At 36.0% G+C, this 22905-nt stretch overlaps 1 protein-coding gene across 1 annotated transcript; it reads right to left on the reverse strand.

Annotated features, from left to right (window-relative positions):
• Positions 1 to 1405: 1405 nt before the first annotated feature.
• On the reverse strand, positions 1406 to 22798 carry LOC121375590. Its single transcript, XM_041503119.1, has 9 exons — positions 22707 to 22798; positions 16757 to 16959; positions 15867 to 16434; positions 13851 to 13990; positions 12392 to 12611; positions 6484 to 7297; positions 5319 to 5530; positions 2751 to 2914; positions 1406 to 1581 (listed from the first exon to the last, which is right to left on the reverse strand). The coding sequence occupies exons 2-9, from the start codon at positions 16859 to 16861 to the stop codon at positions 1504 to 1506; spliced, it is 2301 nt and encodes a 766-aa protein (XP_041359053.1). The 5' UTR covers positions 16862 to 16959; positions 22707 to 22798; the 3' UTR covers positions 1406 to 1503.
• Positions 22799 to 22905: the final 107 nt, after the last annotated feature.

Raw genomic sequence — 22905 nt, forward strand, 5'->3', positions numbered from 1 at the left:
GCATTATTTTCTAATCCGGATGAATACAATATTTACATTAGATGTATTCCTACAATCTGTAATCCAGCATTTTATTTAGCTAGTAACATTAGGTAATACAGCTTTAACAATAAAATAAATTATCAACTTAATCCAAGGCAGATAATCAAATCTGAAAAAATTGGTTCTGAATCTAGTATAAACTCAAAATGCTTTTCATGAGAGCTAACTAAGTGATTATTAAGAAACAAAAATGATCTGGAGATCTAAGTATATGTTTAACAACCTTATTGTTATGTACAAATAAGAACAGAAGGCACAATAGTGACAACAAATTTAATTATGTTTTTGGTAAAGTTTTTCTTCAAATTTACTTTAAATTTTGCATAAAACTACAAATTTGTCTAAAATATAACTTAGCACCCTATAAATATGTCAAAATGACAATAAAAATCAACTTCTTTACAAATTTGAGTTTTCAGAATTTCATACATAAAAAATTAACAATGTTAATGGAAACTAAAGACATTAACCCACTATTGGCACATGCTATTTTTAATATAAAAATAAATTGCTATTAAAATCTTAGTTCAGGTTGCCTATATATAATACCATATTTAAGAGCAGTTGTATATGGCAAGTCAAATACCATGTAAAAAGATATTATTGAAATCTTTACAGTATGAATTATAGGCCAAAACCAACTTTTCTTCAGTGCTAACTTTGATTCAAACTCCATTCAGAGCCATGTACAGATTATTGTCAAGGTCAAGGTCATTGTGAACTTGCATGATCGAGTGATGGCTAATTAATCAACCAGTATAGTTTAATTAAATAAAATGACAAAATCATATTATTATTTATTATGCACTGAATATGTGCTATAGGGTGTACACTACCAAATCAAATCCCATAGACGACAATAGTAGCATATACGGCTAAAACTCCTACCTGCAATGTATCAACCGACATAAACGCCACGGATATAAATACTACCACCCCTTACACTTAAAGTGAATCAGAAAAAAATGGGGGTCAAGCTGCTCGTTTCTGAGATAACGGGTAGCGTCTATGACTACCCTAGTTTCGCACAAAATTTGAGTACTTTTTTTTACAGGTACCCCATACATGTTTCAAGCACAATGTCATGTGACCAAAGGCCACAAACGTTCCCAAAGGGATTTCTCAGATTCTACAACATAATTTTTTTTTTAAATTAAATAAAAATATATAACTGTCGAAAAATTGGGGGGAGGGGGCTTGTGCTCCTGGGGCCCCCACCCCCCTTAGATCAGCCACTGTAAACAAGAAAATGCATTTCACATGTAATTTTACTCATTAAAAATGCTCTTTCGGTTTTTCAGAAAATGTCTTACAATAACAGCAAAATCTAACTTTAATTGAACAAATTCCAAATATCCTAGCAGATTTTGACATCTTTTAATCTAACAAGTTCACATGATGACCATACATGGGAATTTTTGCACCTGGATATTGTATTAAAATTCACATGCTACACATTGGTCATCTGTCCATTTCATTAGTAACCATCTTCAAAGCCTTCTTGAAGGTCAGTCGCGGTTTACGATGTTTCTTGATGTACTGAAAAACAAAGGACACATTGATAGTTAACCATGTGTGAATGTAAAAATAAAATAACGGTATCAGCCCTAAGTTCAGCCAGCAAACGTTTTGATAATGTTTGCGAATTATTTGATTGGTTCCCGATGTGGCCATTTGGTTTAACGCGAGGCGCCTACATCAGTCTAGCAGACGTTTTTCCGCTCGGTCTGGTTGAATGCAGCCCTGATAGTCGTTTATAATACCTCAGTACATTTTAACGCACTACTACATCTGGGACATTAGTTGGTGCGCAAAAATTCTGTGTCCATGAACATTATCACATCAATTACTTCATGTTTTGACTTAGCATAGTTTGACACCCAATAGCCGATGTATTTTTCATGCTGGGGTGTCATTAAACATTCATTCATTCATTTTTTTATCAAGTCAGGTAAATGCTCTACCATTGAGCTATATCCTACACCGTCCCTGGTGTTTTAATTAGATAAATGAGGTTGTAGCACTGACCTGAGTAGAGTAATATAATTATTATCTCTTTCTTATTCATATGTTTTACAGATTTTAAAAACACTGAAGAAAATTATTATGATCATTAAAATATTGTTCAATACATTAATAAAAGCATATGCTTGCAAACTTACCTGAAAACTATTATAAAACGCATGACCATTACATATTTCCAATAAAATCTAAAGACTTATAGTCCGTTTCATCCTTCTACAAAAATGTTTTTGGTAAATAATTTTAGTTTGGTTTTACATAAGAATAAAAGTAAAAGTGTTTTGGAAATAACAAAAAATACTATATTTGTGTGCAATTCAGAAAAACTCAGAAATAAATAACTTCCATAGTAAATTCCATAGTATGTAAAAAGGCATTCCCTGTGCCCAATGACCCATTCAATTCATTTCATTTGCACAGTTAGAGATTGTCAAGTAATATAGTGACTTTTCAAGAACTCAGTCTTTGGTGATCAGATCAAATGAGACTGGATATATAAATTACCATACTCAATGATAACAAGACCAAAACAATTATAGTGTTGTGACTGTTGGATCAAACTTTTTTTTTAAACAATAGAAAATGTTCACTTCCAAAATCAATAATATTTTCTGAAATCATCAAAACATTCTCTCTAAATTTCTTAACATTGGTGCATTTATAGGGAATGTAAATTATTCCAGTACCTCTTTGGTTGCTTCCAATGTGGTGTAATGGTAGTTGCTTTCAATGGAACTCGTGTAGTTTTCATACAGACGGTTTTGGACCTCAAGAAAGTTCGTAGTGAGAGCCAACTGCTGTTTGAGGAGATCATGCAGAGCCAGCATGCAAGGACTGTATGACGTGACGGCTGTAATCAAACAAGTGATACTCATTAAAAGTAATTCAAATGAGAAAAAGACAGATCTGGACCAAAACATGAACAGTTTTGTAAAGTCAGTCAGAGCCAACATGCAGTGATTATATGATGTGATAGCTGCAGGACTAGCTCTGCCACTCGCCAACTTGCCAACTGCGAATTTTAAAAACAACTGCCAAATTTTATTTCAATTTGGCAAAAAAAAGAAGTACATATTGATATTTTGTTGGAAATAAAATAAGTTTTTTTGGCCATTTTTGAACTTTAATACATAATTATCTGTTAGACCCAGAGCTAGCGCTGAGCTGTACTGAAACAAGTGATACCAATTAAAATTAAGTTAAGCATGAAAGACGTCACAGATCTGGAGCAAAACATGAACAGTTTTGTAAGGTCAGTCAGAGCAATGATGTGGGGTTTGTATGAGATGATAGCTGTAATAAAACAAGTGATATTGATTAAAAGTAATTCAAATGAGAAAGATACAGATCTGGACCAAAACATGAACAATTTCGTAAAGTCAGTTAGAGCCAACATCTGGGAATTGTATGATATGATAGCTATAATTCAACAAGTAATACTGATTAAAATGAATTTAAACCAGAAAGACAAAACATTTGGAGCAAGATATGAACCGTTTTGTACAGTAGTGAAATGCCAGAATCAAGGGACTGTATGACGTCATAACTCTAATGAAGCAAGTGATACTCATTAAAATGAATTCAGACGAGATAAAAAAGAGAGAAAAGTTTCTTTTGTTTAATGACACCACTAGAACACATTCATTTATTAATCACTGGTTACTGGATGTCAAACTGTGGTAATTGGACATATAGTCTTAGAGAGGAAACCCACTACTTTTTTCAATTAGTAGCAAGGTGTCTCTTAAATGCACATCCCACAGACAGGATAGCACATACCACACAGCATTTAATATACCAGTCGAGGTGCACTGGCTGGAACAAGAATAGCCCAATGGGCCTACCGATGAGGACTGATCCTAGACTGACTTTGCACCAAGCAAGTGCTTCACCACTGGGCTATGTCTTACCCCTGGTTAGGACAGATACATCTACTGAATAAATTGATCCTATGACATCTCAGTTGAATGTTCTACCACTGGACTACAATCTACCTCCAGGAAGCATGAAGGTTTATTTTCAGTTATGCTTCACCAGTTACAATTAATATCTATATTATATACCGACATCCAAAAGAAACTTTACAAGGCTTGAAATTGTATTGTAATAGAAAACCAACCACTGGTACAGTGGGATATAAAGGTTATTACCAGAGTTTCAGTATCGTCAATATCATATAGTAGGAATAAAAAATGTATTATGCTCTCCTATAGTGACTTCCCTAGAAATCTGGCAAGGCATGGTAGACCAAACACTGTTGGGGCATTTTCACCATTTTCAGGGCACTTATATTTAATTAAAAATAGACAAAAATTAATTGAAATAAACATTAATGTAATTTATGTGTTTGCTTTAATAAATGAATAGCAAAAGATATAAAAGGCATATTTTATTAATTAATAATACTTTTTTTGGTGTTTTATAAAGGCAATTTTAGAATTAATTACTGAAAAAGACTTCTTTAATCTCAGGGTGGTGATTAAGGCAAGATGGCACTAGACTATTGAGGCATGGTGCCGCACCATGCTAAAACAAGCTAGGGAAAACACTATCCTAATATATGATACTGACGATACCGAAACACACAATGGTAATAATCTCTTTATCATATAATTTCAAGCTTAATACATGTTTTTGTAAACTGTATATGCAACTTTAATTCCAGTCAGCCATTACTCTATATTCAAATGTCTTTTTAAATGGAAATGACTTCAAACTTGAACGACATCATGTTGGATATCCTTACATAAAAATAAACTAGTGCTTAATTGTTTTTGTTTTCTGAACGCTGGACAGCTTTCACTGTAGAGTTGATATTAGAATGTTTTTGTTTGATAACTATGAATGCATATGTCTATTATGGAGTGTCACTGTAGTACGTTTACTTAAATGTCAATAAACATAGTGCCGTGACCTCAATTAATTTACATCTAATTTGCAAAGTTAACAAATTCTTAAAGTGTGTGATCTGAAAAATATCACATACTTTGCATACACTGACTGGATATGCTAGCTATTATATGATAAATGAAAGTATCATGAAGTTCAACATCTAAACTTCACAATGTACTTCGTTACACATGCAAAGTGTTTGTACAGTGGTTTCTACATTGGGTTTTTTTTTATTAGAAACAATATTCATCAAATTAATCAAATTTTATGTATGTAAAGTTTCTTTTAGACATTAGTATAAAATTGTAAATGGGTTGGGGGGAATTCTCCAACTCTGGATACTTTCTCTCGATTCTCGTTACCTTCTAGTGCATCTGCACTGACAACGTGAGACGCAATTGGCGTAGGGTCGACAAAATCGAGTCCATAGCCAGGGCCTGAGATGGCCAGTCCTGACGCCGTCAAGTCCCACTTGTACGACAACCCTGGTCGTTTCTCTGTCTGTACTTCTGCACTTTTCATCTCAACCCGAGATTTTTTTGCTTTTGTAGGCTCCACCTCAGATTCAATACTGCTGTAAAACATAATTTTTTTATTTGTTTTAAGTAAACACGGATATATGATTTTCCATATAAGAGTTCAAATAATGACAAGTAATTATAAATCATTAATGCTGATTGCATAATAAAAGTGTGATAGGTTCTAGCTGATAATTTGGAACAAGTCAGTAAGCGGTATTTATATTATAAGATTTGAACAACCATGGTATACTCTCTGAGACATTTACTCTCAACCATATTATAATCAGACCTTTGTTCAGCCAGCCATTTTTCACTGAACATTTGCAAATTATTTTGAATGGTTCCCAAAGTGGTTATTCGGTTTAATGTGCAGCATAAAAACAAGTCAAGCATGTATTAGCAACAAACAGCTGACTGTACTTACTCCAGACTGTATGAGTGTATATTCAAATGAATTTCTTTAAAACAAAAGACAGATATGTCAGTCTGAAGCCTGTTAAATGCTCATATTGTTGAAGGTCAAGCAAAACACATAATTTTTTATTATATTTTTTTTATTATCTAAGTGGAAGAAACATATTTTCTTTCTAAATCTCTAGATTAACAGTGATAATTGCTATATTATGTTATCTAATATCAGCTGGTAAACGATGTAATGAGACATCATTAACCTGGTAACTGTAGATTATGTCTGAACATTTTGCTGAAGGCTGTTCCAGAACTGAACATATGAAGGAGCAGAAGGCAATTTTTTTTTTTTTTACTCACAAAAGGCCACAAAATAAACTTTTATTTAAACCAAATATGCATATACACAAAAGAATCCTCTACCCCCCCCAAAAAAAACTACCACCACCCCAACCCCCCCCCCCCAAAAAAAACCCCAACCTGTCCCAGATCCACCAGGCATAAAATAATTATGGTACCTCCCATCTCCCCCAATGTGATCAAATTTGGAACAGCCCTGATTTACTGTTACATCTACATTCCTTTCTTCTGAACATACCTGCTTTCACTGAGAGTAGATCCAGCGACGTCTTCTTCAAAGTCCTCTGTATATTGTGGGCCCGTATCGTCATCCGTTAACAGACTTCTGCGCCTGCTGTCGCTCACAGATCGCTCTGAACTCTGGATGCCGATTTTCTCACTGATGCTCGCAGTCCGGTCACTGAAGTCCGGTGAACTCTTGCGCTGCAGTGAGTGTTGGCTCGTCTGTCGCTTCATCACTGGCTCCATGTGAGTGACCACCTCGGAAACGGAATCCGCTCGGTTTCGTGATGCAAAAATATCAGATCTCTCTGTAACTATCTCTGAATTGTCGCCATCCAGGCTGTCAGTTTTCTCCGATTCTATATCACCCAACAGATCATTGACACTCATAACGCCAAACTTTTGCAACAAATCACTATCTCCAGTTGATTTTTTTGTAGCTTTTGAGACAGCTCTATTATCCTTTTTGAAAATGGATCCTTTAGAACTGTCGACTTGATTTTTAGCCTTAAACACCAATTTCTCTGTACCTTTGGATTTAGGCTTAAAAGGGGAATCTGAACTGGAAGCCATCAACACAGATCCTTTAGATTCTTTGTGGGAGTCTTTTACTTTAAATACTGAGTCACTCTTTTCTTTTGCCTTAAACACAGACTCTGTTTTAGCTTCTTTCTTAGCTTTGAAAGGTGAATCTTTAACTGTGGTTTGCTTATTCAGTAACTGTGATTTAGAGTCCTTTTTCCCTGATTTGTTCTTTGATGTGACCTGAGGTTTAGGTGCTAACAATGCTGGCTCCAATGAGTCAATGTCCATAAGATTGACCATGCTAACTGTGAATGAGAAGAAATTGTTATAAACAAATTACAAATATATACTGTAGATCCATTATGTATTTCGTCATGAATGTATTGCGATATGCCAACAGTAGCCCAAACTGTGTGTAGAAAGTATGGCGACATCAGATGTAGCTTACACAAAAAGTATTGCGACCATAGCTGGTACTCAACAATAATAAAAAATAAAAACTCTTTTCAAAAGCAAACGCTTTGTGTCAGCGTTGAACAGTGTGAACAGTGTGAACAGTGCTTACACGCCGTGTGTGGCATGTTGTGTTGCACCAGTCAGCTCCAGCCCATGGATTTATCAGTGAACGCAGATTTTAAATTAGCAATCAAGTGAAAATTTACGGAATGGTATGCTTAACATTGTTGCCAAGAACATAAATGAAAACACCAACAAGCCTGTTGACTTAAGAATCAGTTTGATCAAACTGTTTCATGCCCCGTACCGGCCTCAGTGGCGCAGTGGTTAAGCCATCAGACTACAGGCTGGTAGGTACAGGGTTTGTAGCCCAGTACTGGCTCCAACCCAGAGTGAGTTCTTAAGGGCTCAATGGGTAGGTGTAATGCCACTACACCATCTTCTCTTTCACTAACCAACTAATCCATTGTCCTGGACAAACAGCCCAGATAGCTGAAGTGTGTGCCCAGGACAGCATTCTTGAACCTTAATTGGATATAAGCACGAAAATAAGTTGAAATGAAATGAAATGAATCATGACCCGTGCAATGACCAGTTACCGAAAGACAAAGAAACCGTTATGCATGGTTGGCGATTATCCAGTCTGCTTGCTGTGGTGTGAACTTTACTCTGAAGATAAACCTTAGTGTAGTTTGCTAATTATAACAAGGTGATTGACAATGATTCCTGTTTAGTTTTGTTCACTGGTAATGCAATAAATCAATGTATTAAAAAATTTCGGTTGTTTTCTTTGTAAGTAACGTCGCTATATTATTGCATGGATAAAGTACTGCAATGATTAATTGTTCGAAGTTTTCTACATTACTTTATTGTTCGCCAAAATTTTATGTTCTACAGTATATATAACAAAAATATCAACCTCCACTGCGTGAATAAACTTTGAACCCATACCATGACTCATGTTTTCTTTGACACATCACAGCACCGGAATGTATACTTTTCCAATTCAATGATAGAGAAAATTAAAGGTGCAGTATCATGGTTATAAGTGCCACATTTAGCCATTTTTTTCCCCACATATATTTGGATAAATAACTATAAATTAATCCAACTCGTACATAATGTTTGCAATTTAAATAGTTTGGGAATATCAAAAATGTAAAGTGCTTGCATTCTGTCTAATGATATCTCTTCCATTAAAAACAACCTTAACTCAAACTTATTAAAGCTTCGCAAATGGTTCCAAAAATGGCTTGTATCTTTCAATCCAGATAAAACTAGCGTTGTACTTTTTACAAAAGCAATCATACAGCCAAAACATTAAACACAACAGAAACTCATGAACATTAATAATATTTGTAAATCGGCTTCGGTAATGATTTTTGTACTCAGGAAATACAAATATTTATTAAATCAGCAAACATTATTGAAAATACATATAACTTTTATCCGCCCGATATTAGAATATGCATCGGAAGTATGCGATGGGTTTCTTTAGTAGAGGAAGACAATATTGAAAAATTACAATTAGAAGCTGCCAGATTAATCATGGGTTTGCCCAAATTTGCATCTAGAAAGTCTTTGTATTATGAAACTGGATTAGCAACACTTCCTTCCAGGTGTAAATTCAAAAAGCTGTGTGCAATGTTTAAAATAATGAAAGGTATGGCTCCTGAATTTATGATACACAGTACACCACAAACAGTTGGACAAAGATCCCCGTACATGTTAAGAAATCGGAATGCTATTTCATTACCCCCTGCTAGAACTAATTTGCTTCAATCTTCATTTATCCATTCGACAATAAAACTTTGGAACAACCTACAGGCTGAAATTCGAAATTGTCAAAACATATCTTCATTTAAAAAAAGCAATAAAACCCGATGTCCCATGCGTTGCGCCATACTATTCATTTGGTAATAGAAGAGAAAATGTATTACATACCAAGTTAAGACACGGGTGTAGTGATTTAAAAGCAGACTTATATCGAGTTGGTCTTAGCACCGATTCCTTGTGCAGTTGTGAATATAATTTTGAAAACAATTATCATTATTTCTGTGAATGCATTTTATATGAACGGCAAAGAAGCACTCTCTGGAATTCATTGCAAAGATTTCAGCCAATAGATTTACAACTAGTTTTAAATGGTAAAAATACTCTAAGTGAAGAAGACAATAAAGAAATATTTTTTCATTGACAAAATGTTTCCATTAAGTAGTAAATAAAGTATGGATCTTTAAAATTATTACTATTTATTTTATTGCTATTATTATTATTTGTGTAGCCATTACGTAATCATTGTGATGCCTTGTTTGTATTTTGTGTTTTTCTTTTATCAAACCTGCTGTCTAATTATTGAACACATAGAAAATTTTACTGCGTCTCTTTTTTTTTCTTCTGTTTCCTTTATTCATTCTTTTTCCCTAATATTTATTTCTGTTCATATTTAAATTGCAAAAATATATTACTGTTGTAATATGTATGTATTTTAGAGAAGGCCTAGTAAGTTGTGTAACTTGTGCCTCATCCATTTGTTCTTTAAAAAGCAATAAAATATGTTTCAATCAATTCTGTGTAAACAGAGTAACATTCAATACGACTAGATTTCTGTTCTATCACGTAACAAATCTTATGAAATTGGTGAATCCACAAAATTTAGCAAGTATACTGTCACCAATGTGATAGGACCACCAGAGATGAACATTGGCCTAGACAGGATTTTATATAGCAGGGGGGAGGGGGGGGGGGGGCACGCGCAACCCATATTGTGGGGGTAACCAACACTGTGTATATATGATTTTATAAAATTTAATAGTAAAACAAAAATTTTGATTGGGGGAGGGGGGGTATGGCTCCTGTGGCCCCCTGCCTCCCTACCCCAATGGAGACGAATATGTTTAGGGAACAATATTTCAAAATCTTTGCAGGCTTTCTGCCAAAATATAATTTGAGGGTATGTAATAAAAATAAAAAAACCCAGATAATAAATGTCCCTACCAGGTTTGAAATGTTTTGAAATTGAACACCACATTTCATGTATTTTACCAAATTTTAAACAGTAGTTCTCTTATTATCATCCATCTGAAAACCTAAAATATATCGATTAATTTCCAACATTTTTGGGTAGGTAATTTTACCCTCTGGCAGAAAACCATGCCTCGATAAATGACACTTTGTTCATGCATTTTAAACTTTGACCTGATGACATGCAATTTGGTATATACAACTACCTACACCCAGACCTGTCAACCCTCCCGGATTCCGCGGGAGTCTCCCGGTATTTGATCAAATCTCCTTTCACCTGTGTGGGAGACAGTTTCTCCTGTTAAATGACATTTTTGTAAGCATAAAAAAAAAATCGGTCCTCTTTTGTCAAAATAACAGAAGGGAAGTAACTCTGCCTTTTTTTCTCATTCGGAAAATGTCGACTACTTTCTGCTTCTGAGAATGTAACAGGCCGAATTGTCCCGACTGTTTAACCTTTGCCGAAGTGAGAATTGTGGGATAGCCTATTTATATTGTTAAAAAAGCACATGGAGTTTATAAAATGACGTGTTATTATAATGTTTGTTGTCATCGTAATGGCTACGAAGCGTGTTGCCGCTAATTCAACAGGCAGTGTATTGACATTCAGTGTTGCCATATAAAAAAAATAAAAAAAATATCCAATTTAGTTCTAATAACACCTCTGAATTGTAAAATGTCTTCCCACTGGATTACATAATGCAACTATGACGAATCTGAACTGCCAGACTCCGAGTTGACAGCGATACACACGATGCATGTTAAAATCACATGTCACAGCAAGACAACGAAAATACCAATTAGCTGTATAAACATACTTGTGTCAGTTAATTTTGTATGTTTGTGCAGTAAAATGTTGGTTATAAGGGTACACTTCAAGAAATAATGTTGTGTTTGACATTGACATAAAGTTAATCACGGAAATGGGTATAATTCCGGTATATTTCACACGATGTCCGTAATGAGGTTTTACTGATGATTAATGAAAATACAATGTTTATTGCATCATTATAATGATTTTAAATAAGTACCACGCCACCGTTCCTCATTATAGTAAAAACTGAATATTAATTTATAAGATTTATATAAATTTGTCTTTGGTATTTAGGTACACTAACCACAAAATTAATGATAATGTAACGCAACCTGTAAGGCTGTAAGTGTAATACCGTAAATGTACTAATTAAATTTTTTATTTCTTGTTCATGTTCTTGAAATTTTTGGATAATTTTTTTTTTTTTTTTAAATATGTATTAAATCATAATAATATTTAAACTTAAAAAAAACAATAATAAAAAAAAATTATTTAATAATGTTTGTTTTTTTAATGCCAAGATCTAAAGTTAAGAAGTATATATGACATTATAAAGTATTCATATAACTTATTGTAATAATGTTTTTTTTAAATCTTGCGATTTTGGGTTAAATTGTGTGAATTTAAAAAATCTCCTGCTTTTTCAACACACACCTCCTGCTTTCTCTTGACTAAAGGTTGACAGGTCTGCCTACACCTCCTCACTGACCCATGTGTGTACACTAGGCTGGATCTGGTACTGGGGTACAAACACAGCACAGCCTTAAACCTGCTGCGTCACCACTACACCACTAACACCACTGCTGAAAAGCCACATCCAGGCAAACAGATATTAGAAATACAGAGAATACTACATGAGTGTCTGTTAGATACCATTTATCTTACGAATTGTTTCAAGACTATATAACGAGCAAAAGCAAACTGACTACATTTTAAACAATGAATTGAAAGATAAATGATATCCAATGGACACAAATGTAGTAATCTATTTCTTACGTATTTCATCTGAAGAAAAATTGGCTGTGTTGATTTTTAAACAATGAATTAAATTGAAAGATAAATGATATTTAACAGACATAAAATTATGTAGTATCCTGTTTCTTACGTATCTGGTCTGGAGAAGAATCGGCTGAGTCCATTGCCTCACTAATGATGGAATCCACATTGTCAGAGTCTTGTGACACAGAGCGGGAGTACCGCGAGTGTGCGGCGTGAACACCCTGGGGAGAGGGAGTCCGCCGGGGACTCCCATAGGAAGAACTTCGCCTCCTCGTACTGGGCCGGTCAGGAGGGGGAGACTGTCGAAACGGGGACTGAGCTCGCATCTGAAAGAACATGAGAACATGAGGAAGACAGTCAAATATAAAAATCAGCTATTGGAAGGAAGGAAGGAACTGTTTTATTTAACAACACACTCAACACATTTTATTTACCGATATATGGTGTCGGACATATGGTTAAGGACCACACAGATATTGAGAGAGGAAACTGGTTGTCACGACTTCATGGGCTACTCTTTTCGATTAGCAGCAAGGGATCTTTTATATGCACCATCCCACAGACAGGGTAGTACATACCACGGCCTTTGATATACCTGTCGTGGTGCACTGGCTGGAACGAGAAAGTCCAATGGGCCCACCGACGGGGATCAATCCCAGACCGACCGCGCATCAAGCGAGTGCTTTACCACTGGGCTACGTCCCGCCCTCAGCCATTGGAGTTTATTGTAACATAGCATAACTCATCAGCAAGTTAGATGAAATGAGTTAGTAGTAAATTATTAGGCACAGTAAGAGAAACAGACACACCAGACCTTGACATGGAAAATATTGAGGGGAGTAGTTAATAAGATTACAAAGAGACATTTAATATATTACCATATGACTAGTCCTAGAGAACAATGACCCAAGTCACATTTTTGTGAAATCAAAAAAATTTCACCATCCTAATCTGTCAACAGTAGTTTCATTGTGTATTTGCAGAACACTTTAAATTGTTATGTTGTTCTACTATGACAAAATTAATTCTTCTGGCCTTCATTGTTGAAAAAACATATTCACTTTAAAAAAATAATTATCAATGTTCACTCGATCAAATTAAAAAAAAAAATCTTTAAAAAATAATAATAAAAGGAACAAAAACAATATATGATGTATATCACCAAAAACATCCACAAAAATGTAAAACATGCAGTCTCCTTTATGTTCGGTGGATTTAAATATATTCAGGCAGCATCTGCCTCTAAAATCATTTGTGAGATGTGACTTTGATTGGTTTCCCCATGGACTCTTCATATTGATACCATATAAATTGACATGCTACACACACATGCACACACACACAAACACACACAGACACACACATACACACAGACACAGACACACACATACACAGACAGACATATACACACACACACACACATACACACACACACACACACAGACACACAGGCACACACACACAGACACACACATCACACAGAGAGATGTTCAGATGAACAGACAAGCAACACACCCAAAGGCCAGACAAATCGCCTACATTCTTGATTTATCAGTTAGTCTCACCATCCTCTCAGCTGATTTATTCCTTGTCTTTTTGTCTGACGATTCAAGACGATGTCGGAAATCAGCCAGACTCTCTTCTTCTGATGTCAGGTGTACACTAGATGCATACTTCACAGAACCCTTGTACGCATATTCAGGAACTGAAGAAAAATTACACAAATTAAAAATGAAAGGGGTCTCTAAATTACTTCCTGGAAACAATGCTTCTGTTTAAAAATATAGTTTCTTGCTTGGAATATTACTGTCTGTACATTCGGTTAATTACTCCCCTCCATTTTTTTCACATCAAGGTCTGATGTACCATACAGTGTTGTATGACTACTAAGAAATGACTAATGTTGCTGAATTTCTTTAACAGAATAAACTTCAAAACCACTTAGTGTAATGGCAATTTTATGTAGGTACTGAATAAACTGAAATGAATGAACAAAATAATACAATTGATTAAAAAACCCCAAAAAAACCTTATTATGTTAAAATTGTTCAGCTTTTTTACTTCTCTTAACCATCTAACCATCATTTTCACCAACTAACAAACATTCTGAGAGTACTGCTAAACATGTTCCCCATGTTCAAGGGCCATAACTCTGTCAAACATGGACAAATTACCAAGAAAATAAAACCTGAAAAATGGGTAAATCCCCATGAAAGTCAAACTCGATCTGTAACCCTATATGATAAAGCTATATACAAGCATTCAGTTCAATATCTCGAGGCATTGCAAAAAATTAAATGTTCAGAAAACTAAATGGGGGACAGAAAGACAGAGATGGACTGGTAGGAGACTAGTAACAAAATCCATGTATGAAGTATACATGTTAACTTCAGTAGAATAACTCATAAGAATAAATGTTCAACAATTATTACTTAGAATATGAAGCCAATAACAACGAATTTGCATATTTAACTCAGAATAACTAATTATTAAAGGCATATTGTCAGAGACCACTGACCTATTTAATGGTCTAACAAAGTATTACCTGAACAAAAATAATTTGATTTGTCCCTAAATGTACTTTATTCAGCCATCTTCATAACCACCATACTCCATTTATTAATGATATTTTGTAAAAATAATTGAATTATGGCAATGGTCCATAATTCAAAAACTAAAACTGCCTAGAGTTTTGACATAGATTTCACTCCATAATGGTTCAGTTACGGTGATGCAATGGCTAGATATGGTTTCCAACAATTAATGTAATTTTTATTTATTATCCATTTTTAGAGATATAAGGTCCTTAAATCCGTGACAGTATGCCTTTAATTTTAAAATCAACCTCAGTTAACTGTACAATAATTATGGACTTAATAATTATTAAATAACATGACTATGATTTAAAAAACAAATGTAAATTACAAACAAGTAAAAATTATTCTCTTCATTGCTTTAGTTACAACATTTATTACTCCAGTGGCTGCTCATAACTGGGAAAATATTTTATCATATTTTTTCAGTGAGAAATATTCTGCATTGGTGTAATGTACAATACTATTGGATGATTTGATGCTTACAAACCAATGACCATGTCAGCACTAAATATGATGTCATCACGCTATGGCAAACACAAAATGATGTCACATAATTTAAAGAGTTTATGTTTATGGCTTTCTGTTTTCAGTGTTAAACTTGTAATAAAATGTTAGGGTTTTTTTAACAGAATAAATACAACTTTGGTTTTAGAAAATTATCTGTGAACAGGATTAAAATACAAAGTTATAGCAGTACTCAGAACAGTGTGTAACTTGATTTACGTCATTTCTATGTCCAATGTACATGTATGTATATCAGTTATAAAGGCTTTCAGAAAAAAAATACCTGGGATAATTTAAATAGAATAACAAACTCTGTACCAGTTATTATCAACTTTATGTCCCTCATGAAATAATTTCCATTATTTCACTCGGCACATAAATTTGATAATAACTGGTAACTTGTTTATTATCCTGTATTAGTGGAACATAATTTTATGCAATGTCAATCTTCACCTAGGAACAGCCATTTAAATAACCAACCTTTTTCTCTAGCAGCGTGTTGTTTATTATGTATTGGTGATGATCTATCAGCCACAGCAGGTCTGCTTGAGCGCATATCTCCTTCTCCGATTTTCTCCTGAGATTTCCGCAAAAATCGACTTCCATCTTTGCCAATGCTGTGATCGGATGCCGACCGAGGTCGCGGGTGCATGTACTTGGCCAGACTAACACTAGTGTCCTCCGTGTCTGTCTCAATGTAGGATTTATACGCTGATGGTGACGGTCTTCTCTCAGGAATACTCTGTACCACAGCGGCAGCTTTTTTCAGAGATGATGCCGCAGATGAATATTTCTGGGCTGAAGATATCGGAACAGGCATGGCTGATCGCTGTTTGGACACCGAGGCAGAATTTTCCTGTGGTTTCTCAGATGTTTTCTTTTTGAGAAATTTGCTGCCTTCTGCCGACAGTTTGGGAATCTTCTGGTGTGCAGAAGATTGTGACAGTACATGACTGTCACTGGAAATTGAAATGTTCTCTCCATAGTCTTCAAAGTTCACTGATTTCGTTTGTTGAGAAGTTTTCAGTGCCAGTGAAGTAAGATAGGCCTGGAAAATAAGACAAATTATTATAACAAATTGATCATAACCTACATGCGAAGAAAATCCCACCATGTAACTAATATATCCACCACAGTGTAAATATCTGATAGAATGTGTAATAAGTTCTAAAATATGTATTTTTATCTTTTTCCTCTCTCTTCCTCTCTCTCTTCCTTTCTATCTCTCATCCTCTTATTTTTGAGCCAAAATGGATGAAATATAGGTTAATAACATAAAGTGTAAATACAATTATCTGTCTCTCTACTTCCCTCTATCTCTCTCCCTCCCTCCCCATCTCACTCTCTCTGTCTCTCTCTCAAAAACCCACTGTCAGTTCATCCTCTTCACGGGTCTTGATTGGCACCCGCTCGCCCTTCAGCTGGGACGAAACTTTCTGTAGGAGAGCATTGGTAGAGCTATGCCCTCTCCTCATATTGAATGTGTAACGATCACAACATGACTGCAGTTCATTCCACACATGTATGTACAGAACTCAAGTCTTCACAGTATTACTTCAGTTTTCCAAGCCATCTTAATAACAAAGAATTTACAATTAAACCTGGACATCACACACACACACACAAATCCCCCCACAAAAAAACTTCTTTTTTTTTTAATTTAAAAAAAGATTAAAAACAAATAAATAGATAAATTAAAAATTAAAAATTAAAATAAAAAAAACTGTAATTTCAATAATGTGTTGGCAAAAACCAGTTTCAGATGATCACAAAGAATGCATCCAAAAAAGGTGCTTCCAATACAATTTTACATCCTATGGCCTATTATGATGGTTTTACTCAACATGAATACAAAAATGTTTCAAACAAAATTAAGATGAACAAACAATCGAAGAAGAAAAGTAATCAAGAAAAAAATTGTCATGATCAATGAATGTGATTATATAAAGAAAACCATCATAAGTTGGTATGTGGAATCTGTTATTGTAATCTTTTTTCCATCATTTCTGTCTCAACAAAATATTAGGAAAATCTATTGGTAATTAAGGGTAGGGGAGTAATTTATTGTAGAACTTTGTTAGCAATTGTGGTTTTGACTTTAGATGTAAATCAAATAATGATAATAATAAAATATAAAACAAAACGTGCGCTCAAATTGTTTGGTTTTTTGTTTAAAAAAGAAAAAAAAAAAAAAAAAAAAAGATTTATTGCTCCCAGAACATAGGCAGTGAAAAGGTTGGGGAGCTGTGGTCACTGCCTTACAAAGTACATATTTAAAAAACAGTATCTAAACAAAATATGCTATTTAAATACGTTAATGCTTTCTATGACATTTATAAGATGGAAAGGGCGAGAGAGAGAGAGAGAGAGAGAGAGAGAGAGAGAGAGGGGGGGGGGGGGGGTGCAACAGCAGTAGATAAGTGTAAAGTTGTGGGGATATTGAGAGAGTATTAGAGAAAAACATTTTAATTAGTACTCTATTTCCAAGTGAAATTTCAAAGCATTATTTTTAATTAAAACATTCTTTCAAAGAGTGTTTTATAGGGTGTCCATTGCTTATGAAATGCTTAGATGTGCGCACAAATTAAATGCCACTGATGTGGCCTAATTGATTCATTGGTAGACTGACTGTCACTGTAAGCCATATAATATGTGCGTTCCTGTCCATGAGGATAAATATTCCTTTTATTTCCACCTAAGTCTTAAAGACGTCATCTTAAAATTTAAGTTGAATTATCTTTTTCTAAATCATCTAACTAAATATAATGTGAGAAATATTTTTTTATTTGACTCTCACTTTGTGGAATGGAGTTAGTGTTATTAATTCAGTGGAAATGGTTTCATTCGGAAGTCATGTTAAACTGTCAAATAATTCAAGATTGCAGCTTTAATTTTATCATAGAGTAATCAATAGTTGCGCATGTCACATTTTTTTCCAAAGCTCGCTAGCATAAGTGAACCAGTGATGTAACATTTATCAACAAATGATATACTAAAACGCAAAAGAAACGCAGGTCCTGAAAATGCGAAAGAATTGCACTTTGTAAAGCAGTATCTTTGGTGGAATTGAACCTCAACTGTGTTAAAGGACATGGCACACACCCACACCGCAGTCTCACCTGCGTGTCAATTTCATTACCTGTGTGACGTCACGAATTCTCAAAACACGTTGTTTGCACGTGCTGGATCATCCGTATCATGAATCCAGTGCAAACACACTCAATGAAATGCTTATAAAGCCTACACACCTGGATTTAATCGCATAAATTCAATTTGAGTAGTGACAGACAACAGAATCACATTTTAAAAATGCCGCGACTGACGCAACTCCAGCGAGATATGGCCATCGGGATGTTGCAAGCCGGACAGACCCGTACTGCTGTAGCCAGACAATTGGGATGTCATGTTTCGACAATCGCACGCCTTTCTCAACGTCACCAAATCACTGGATCTGTGAACGATCGACCACGCACCGGCCGCCCGAGGGTGACAACCGCAGCCCTAGACCGGTACATCCGGGTGACCCACCTTAGGAATCGGATGCTGCCAGCAGCTAACACCGCTCACCAGGTGCGTGGTCCACGTGGTCCAGTGTCCGCCGATACAGTCCGCCGTCCTTATGTGGGACCAATATTGACCCCTCGGCACCGCCAACAACGTCAACAGTGGGCGCAACAACATCAAAGATGGCGACGTGGCCAGTGGCAACAAGTTCTGTTTACTGATGAGAGCCGTTACAATCTTTCCAACGCTGATGGCCGAATCCGAGTATGGCGACGTCGACATGAACGTTACTCCGACTGCTGCGTTCTGCAGGCCGACCGATGGGGCGGGGGTAGTGTGATGGTGTGGGGTGGGTTCTCATTCAACCACAGAACACAACTTCATGTGTTCAGACAACGCGTTAATGCCGCCGTGTACCAAAATGACGTCATCAACAATCACGTCGTTCCCTTCTTTGCCGCTCACCCACGTGTGCGCTTGCTGCAGCAAGACAATGCCAGGCCGCACACTGCCAGGGCAACACAGGCGTTGCTGGCTCAGCACAACATCCCAACGTTGCCGTGGCCAGCCTTATCTCGGACATGGCGCCTATCGAACACGTCTGGGATGAAATCGGACGTCGCCTTCAGGCTCGCGGACAACCTCAGAATATGCAGGCGCTGGAGGCAGCATTGGTCCATGAATGGAACTCACTCCCTCAGGCATTCTTTCAACGGCTTGTCAACTCAATGAGGAGACGTTGCACTGCCTGTTTGAATGCCCAGGGTGGTCACACGCGATACTGACTTTGACAATGCTACAGGTCGTCTCTTTCACATTTTTAACATGGACCCCCACCCTACTTTATGACATGAAACAATAGCCAAAAAGGAATTCAATCAAAAATTTCCAACACCAATGTGTGCCGAATTGGTGTAGCTCCAAAATAAATGTTGAAATCTTCATTTCGTTTTGTTTTTTTAATATTTTATATCCAATTTAATGAGAACCTGCGTTTCTTTTGCGTTTTAGTATAAAATAAAAGTGATTTAGAATTTTTCTTGTTTTTTTAATCAGTAAAAAAGTCAGTTTTCTCCAATACCAAATATAAGGGTCCAGAGACGGAAACTGCTGTACATGTAAATAGAATGGAAAGAAGGAAGGAAGGAAATGTTTTATTTAACGACGCACTAAACACATTTTATTTACGGTTATATGGCATCAGGTATATGGTTAAGGACCACACAGATATTGAGAGAGGAAACCCGCTGTCGCCACTTCATGGGCTACTCTTTTTGATTAGCAGCAAGGGATTTTTTATATACACCATCCCACAGACAGAATAGTACATACCACGGCCTTTGTTACACCAGTTGTGGAGCACTGGCTGGAACAAGAAATAGCCCAATGGGTCCACCAACGGCATATAATCCTAGACCGACGGTGCACCAAGCGAACGCTTTATCACTGGGCTGCGTCCCGCCCCACTGTATCGTACCGTCGTACAAGTTTTATTGACATATGTTTTCGATACTTTGTTTGTAACTGCATGTATCGTGAGATTATGCGAGATATTACGTCACTATCAGCCTGAACATAAACAATGAAGTGTCTTTTTCCTCACAATATTAAAAATGCTTCCAAGTCAAGCTGCCAACTTTATGTTTTAATTATAATACCATAAATAGTGTGCATGTTATCAGTTTTTCGTAATGCAATATTTTGGTACTAATGAAATGCCTCACATAGCGAAATCCAGGTATCACAAATCCCTGCAAAGTTATCGTCTGCAACACTAACACCTGACCTGCCAAAGTTCGACGATATACCACGTGATCATTACATTGAACAATAACATTTATGGAAGGCTGATAGGGTTATCTCTTATGTCATTCACAGCAATATTCTTTTCGGTAATTTCTGGTGGGGGCATGTTTACATGTGCATTTACACTTACTACAAATAAAGGTGGTTTGGTGGAATTAGGTTTTTTGAAAATATATAGTTCTGTACCTCTGTCAGAGTACTTAAGGTGACAATCTGAATTTTGGTGTCGCTGATATGTATAACAAGAGGATTAGACATTAGCCTATGACGAAAACATAATGTAAATATGTTTTCATTGAACACTGTCTATTGGTCTGAAGATTATTCAATATTTTTTACAAGTTACAAACATTTTATGATTTTATTTTCAAATGAAGATTTTGATGTAAATTATTGCACGGAGTATAGATCCTTCACTGCCATAACAAGGACAAAAATAGACAGCCAATGAAACTATCGTAAACATATGACATTTGTGAAAATATAGCGGAAACACCTGTACGACTTAGCAGTTGTTTTGGAGGAAAACTTGGCGTCCATGGGAAATTATCACTGTTTTTTTATAATAAACTAATGTGACTTGAGAAAGGTAAAGTAGTATTGTATGTACGAAGTATTGTTTTTATTATATTTTATTTTGTTGCTTATGATTATCGTATCGAAAACATATGACGCCAGGATAACTAGGGGATGCGGTGAACTTGTATGGAAACTAACTCGTATGAATGGAAAACTCGTATGGAAAACAAACTCGTATATAAAAAAATAACAGTGAACTCGTATGCAGATATGCAGATATACTTTGATATTTCTCTTAAATGTGTATTTTGTATACCGGTACATGCTTCTTATTTATGTCACCATCAGTTAACTATTTGCATGTCAACCGCAGTCGCATTCCACGGCATGATGTCGTCTTGTTACTGGTCAATGACAAACCACACAAGGTGTGTCTGCCATGGTTCCAAGTGAAGTTTTTTTTATTGATTTCAACATATTTTCTTGCTTACATCCAATTAAGATTCAAGCACGCTGTCCTGGGAACACACCTCAGCTATCTGGACTGCCTGTCCAGGACAGTGGGTTAGTTGACTAAGTTCTTAGTTTGTTAGTGGTTAGTGAGAGAGAAGAGGGTGTAGTGGCCTTACACCTACCCACTGAGCCCTCAAGTTTTAGCTTAAGAACTCGCTCTGGGTTGGAGCCGGTACAGGGCTGCGAAGCCTGTACCTACCAGCCTGTAGTTCGATGGCTTAACCACTGTGCCACCGAGGCTGGTCTCCAAGTGAAATTAACTGGGTGGTCAGGTCAGGTCATAGGGTTTTACGTGCACATTCAGAACAAGCTGTTGTAGCGCATGCCTGTCGTGGGCACAACAGCCGGCCTTGGCCGGCTCCTCCGACCATGACAGGAAAGAAACTAACTGGGTGGATTTTGAAGCGACTTTTTATAGTTTTAGTTTTAAGCATTGAATTCAGTGGTATGTTAAATTACTCTGATCCGCCGCTGGGGCATAGGTGTCAATTTAATAAGTAAACAGATTAGTTTGGGGGAAAATGCTCAAATACAGGGCATCAACCCGTGTCGGACTGATAAAAACTACACACAAGTTGCTATACAGTATTGGATATATCAGTTTATTTCCATACGAGTTCACTGCACCCCCATACGCGTATGTCTTCCATACGAGTTCACTGCATTTTCCCCCATACGAGTAAGTTTTCCATACAAGTTCACCGCAAACCATAAATAGAATGGAGTGCGCGACTATTTGTTACGTTTTACAAAGCACGCCAAAAGTGGGTTCTATTTAAAAACTTGTTTCGGCAAATGAATTCTGCAGTAAATATTAATAACAAATAGGTGTGCGATTAGTGATTACTCCAGGTTAAATTTAAGGTAGCTTTAACGAGACTTGTCCAGTCTTGCAACCTGGTGACTGGGCGTTGAGGGGTTTTTTAACCGCTCAGTGCATACACTATAGTGCATTTCTAATTTCTGTCAAGTACTTACATCTAAATGTCTACTATATAATTTAATGTCATAAACGTAAGTCAAATTTGGAATTATAATAAAACGGAGCTTGAAATAAACAAATCGTTTCCACTTCTTTCATATTTTGTAAGATAGAGTAATCTCCCCTATGTACCTTCGACAATTTTCGGAATTTTTTTTTCGATTATCATCGTATTGTTCCGTTATTACTTCGCTG

The sequence above is a fragment of the Gigantopelta aegis genome, chromosome 6 (assembly GCF_016097555.1).
Source record: "Gigantopelta aegis isolate Gae_Host chromosome 6, Gae_host_genome, whole genome shotgun sequence".
Classification (NCBI taxonomy): Eukaryota; Metazoa; Mollusca; class Gastropoda; order Neomphalida; family Peltospiridae; genus Gigantopelta; species Gigantopelta aegis.

What these genes read in the sequence shown, in the direction of transcription:
- LOC121375590 (XM_041503119.1), bottom strand. Translation starts at nt 16,861, where the DNA reads ATGAGGAGAGGGCATAGCTCTACCAATGCTCTCCTACAGAAAGTTTCG. An exon ending in GTGAAGAGGATGAACTGACA is followed by an intron (nt 16,435 to 16,756) that starts GTGGGTTTTTGA and finishes CTTATTTTCCAG; the next exon opens with GCCTATCTTACTTCACTGGC. An exon ending in ATAAATCAGCTGAGAGGATG is followed by an intron (nt 12,612 to 13,850) that starts GTGAGACTAACT and finishes ATGTTCTTTCAG; the next exon opens with ATGCGAGCTCAGTCCCCGTT.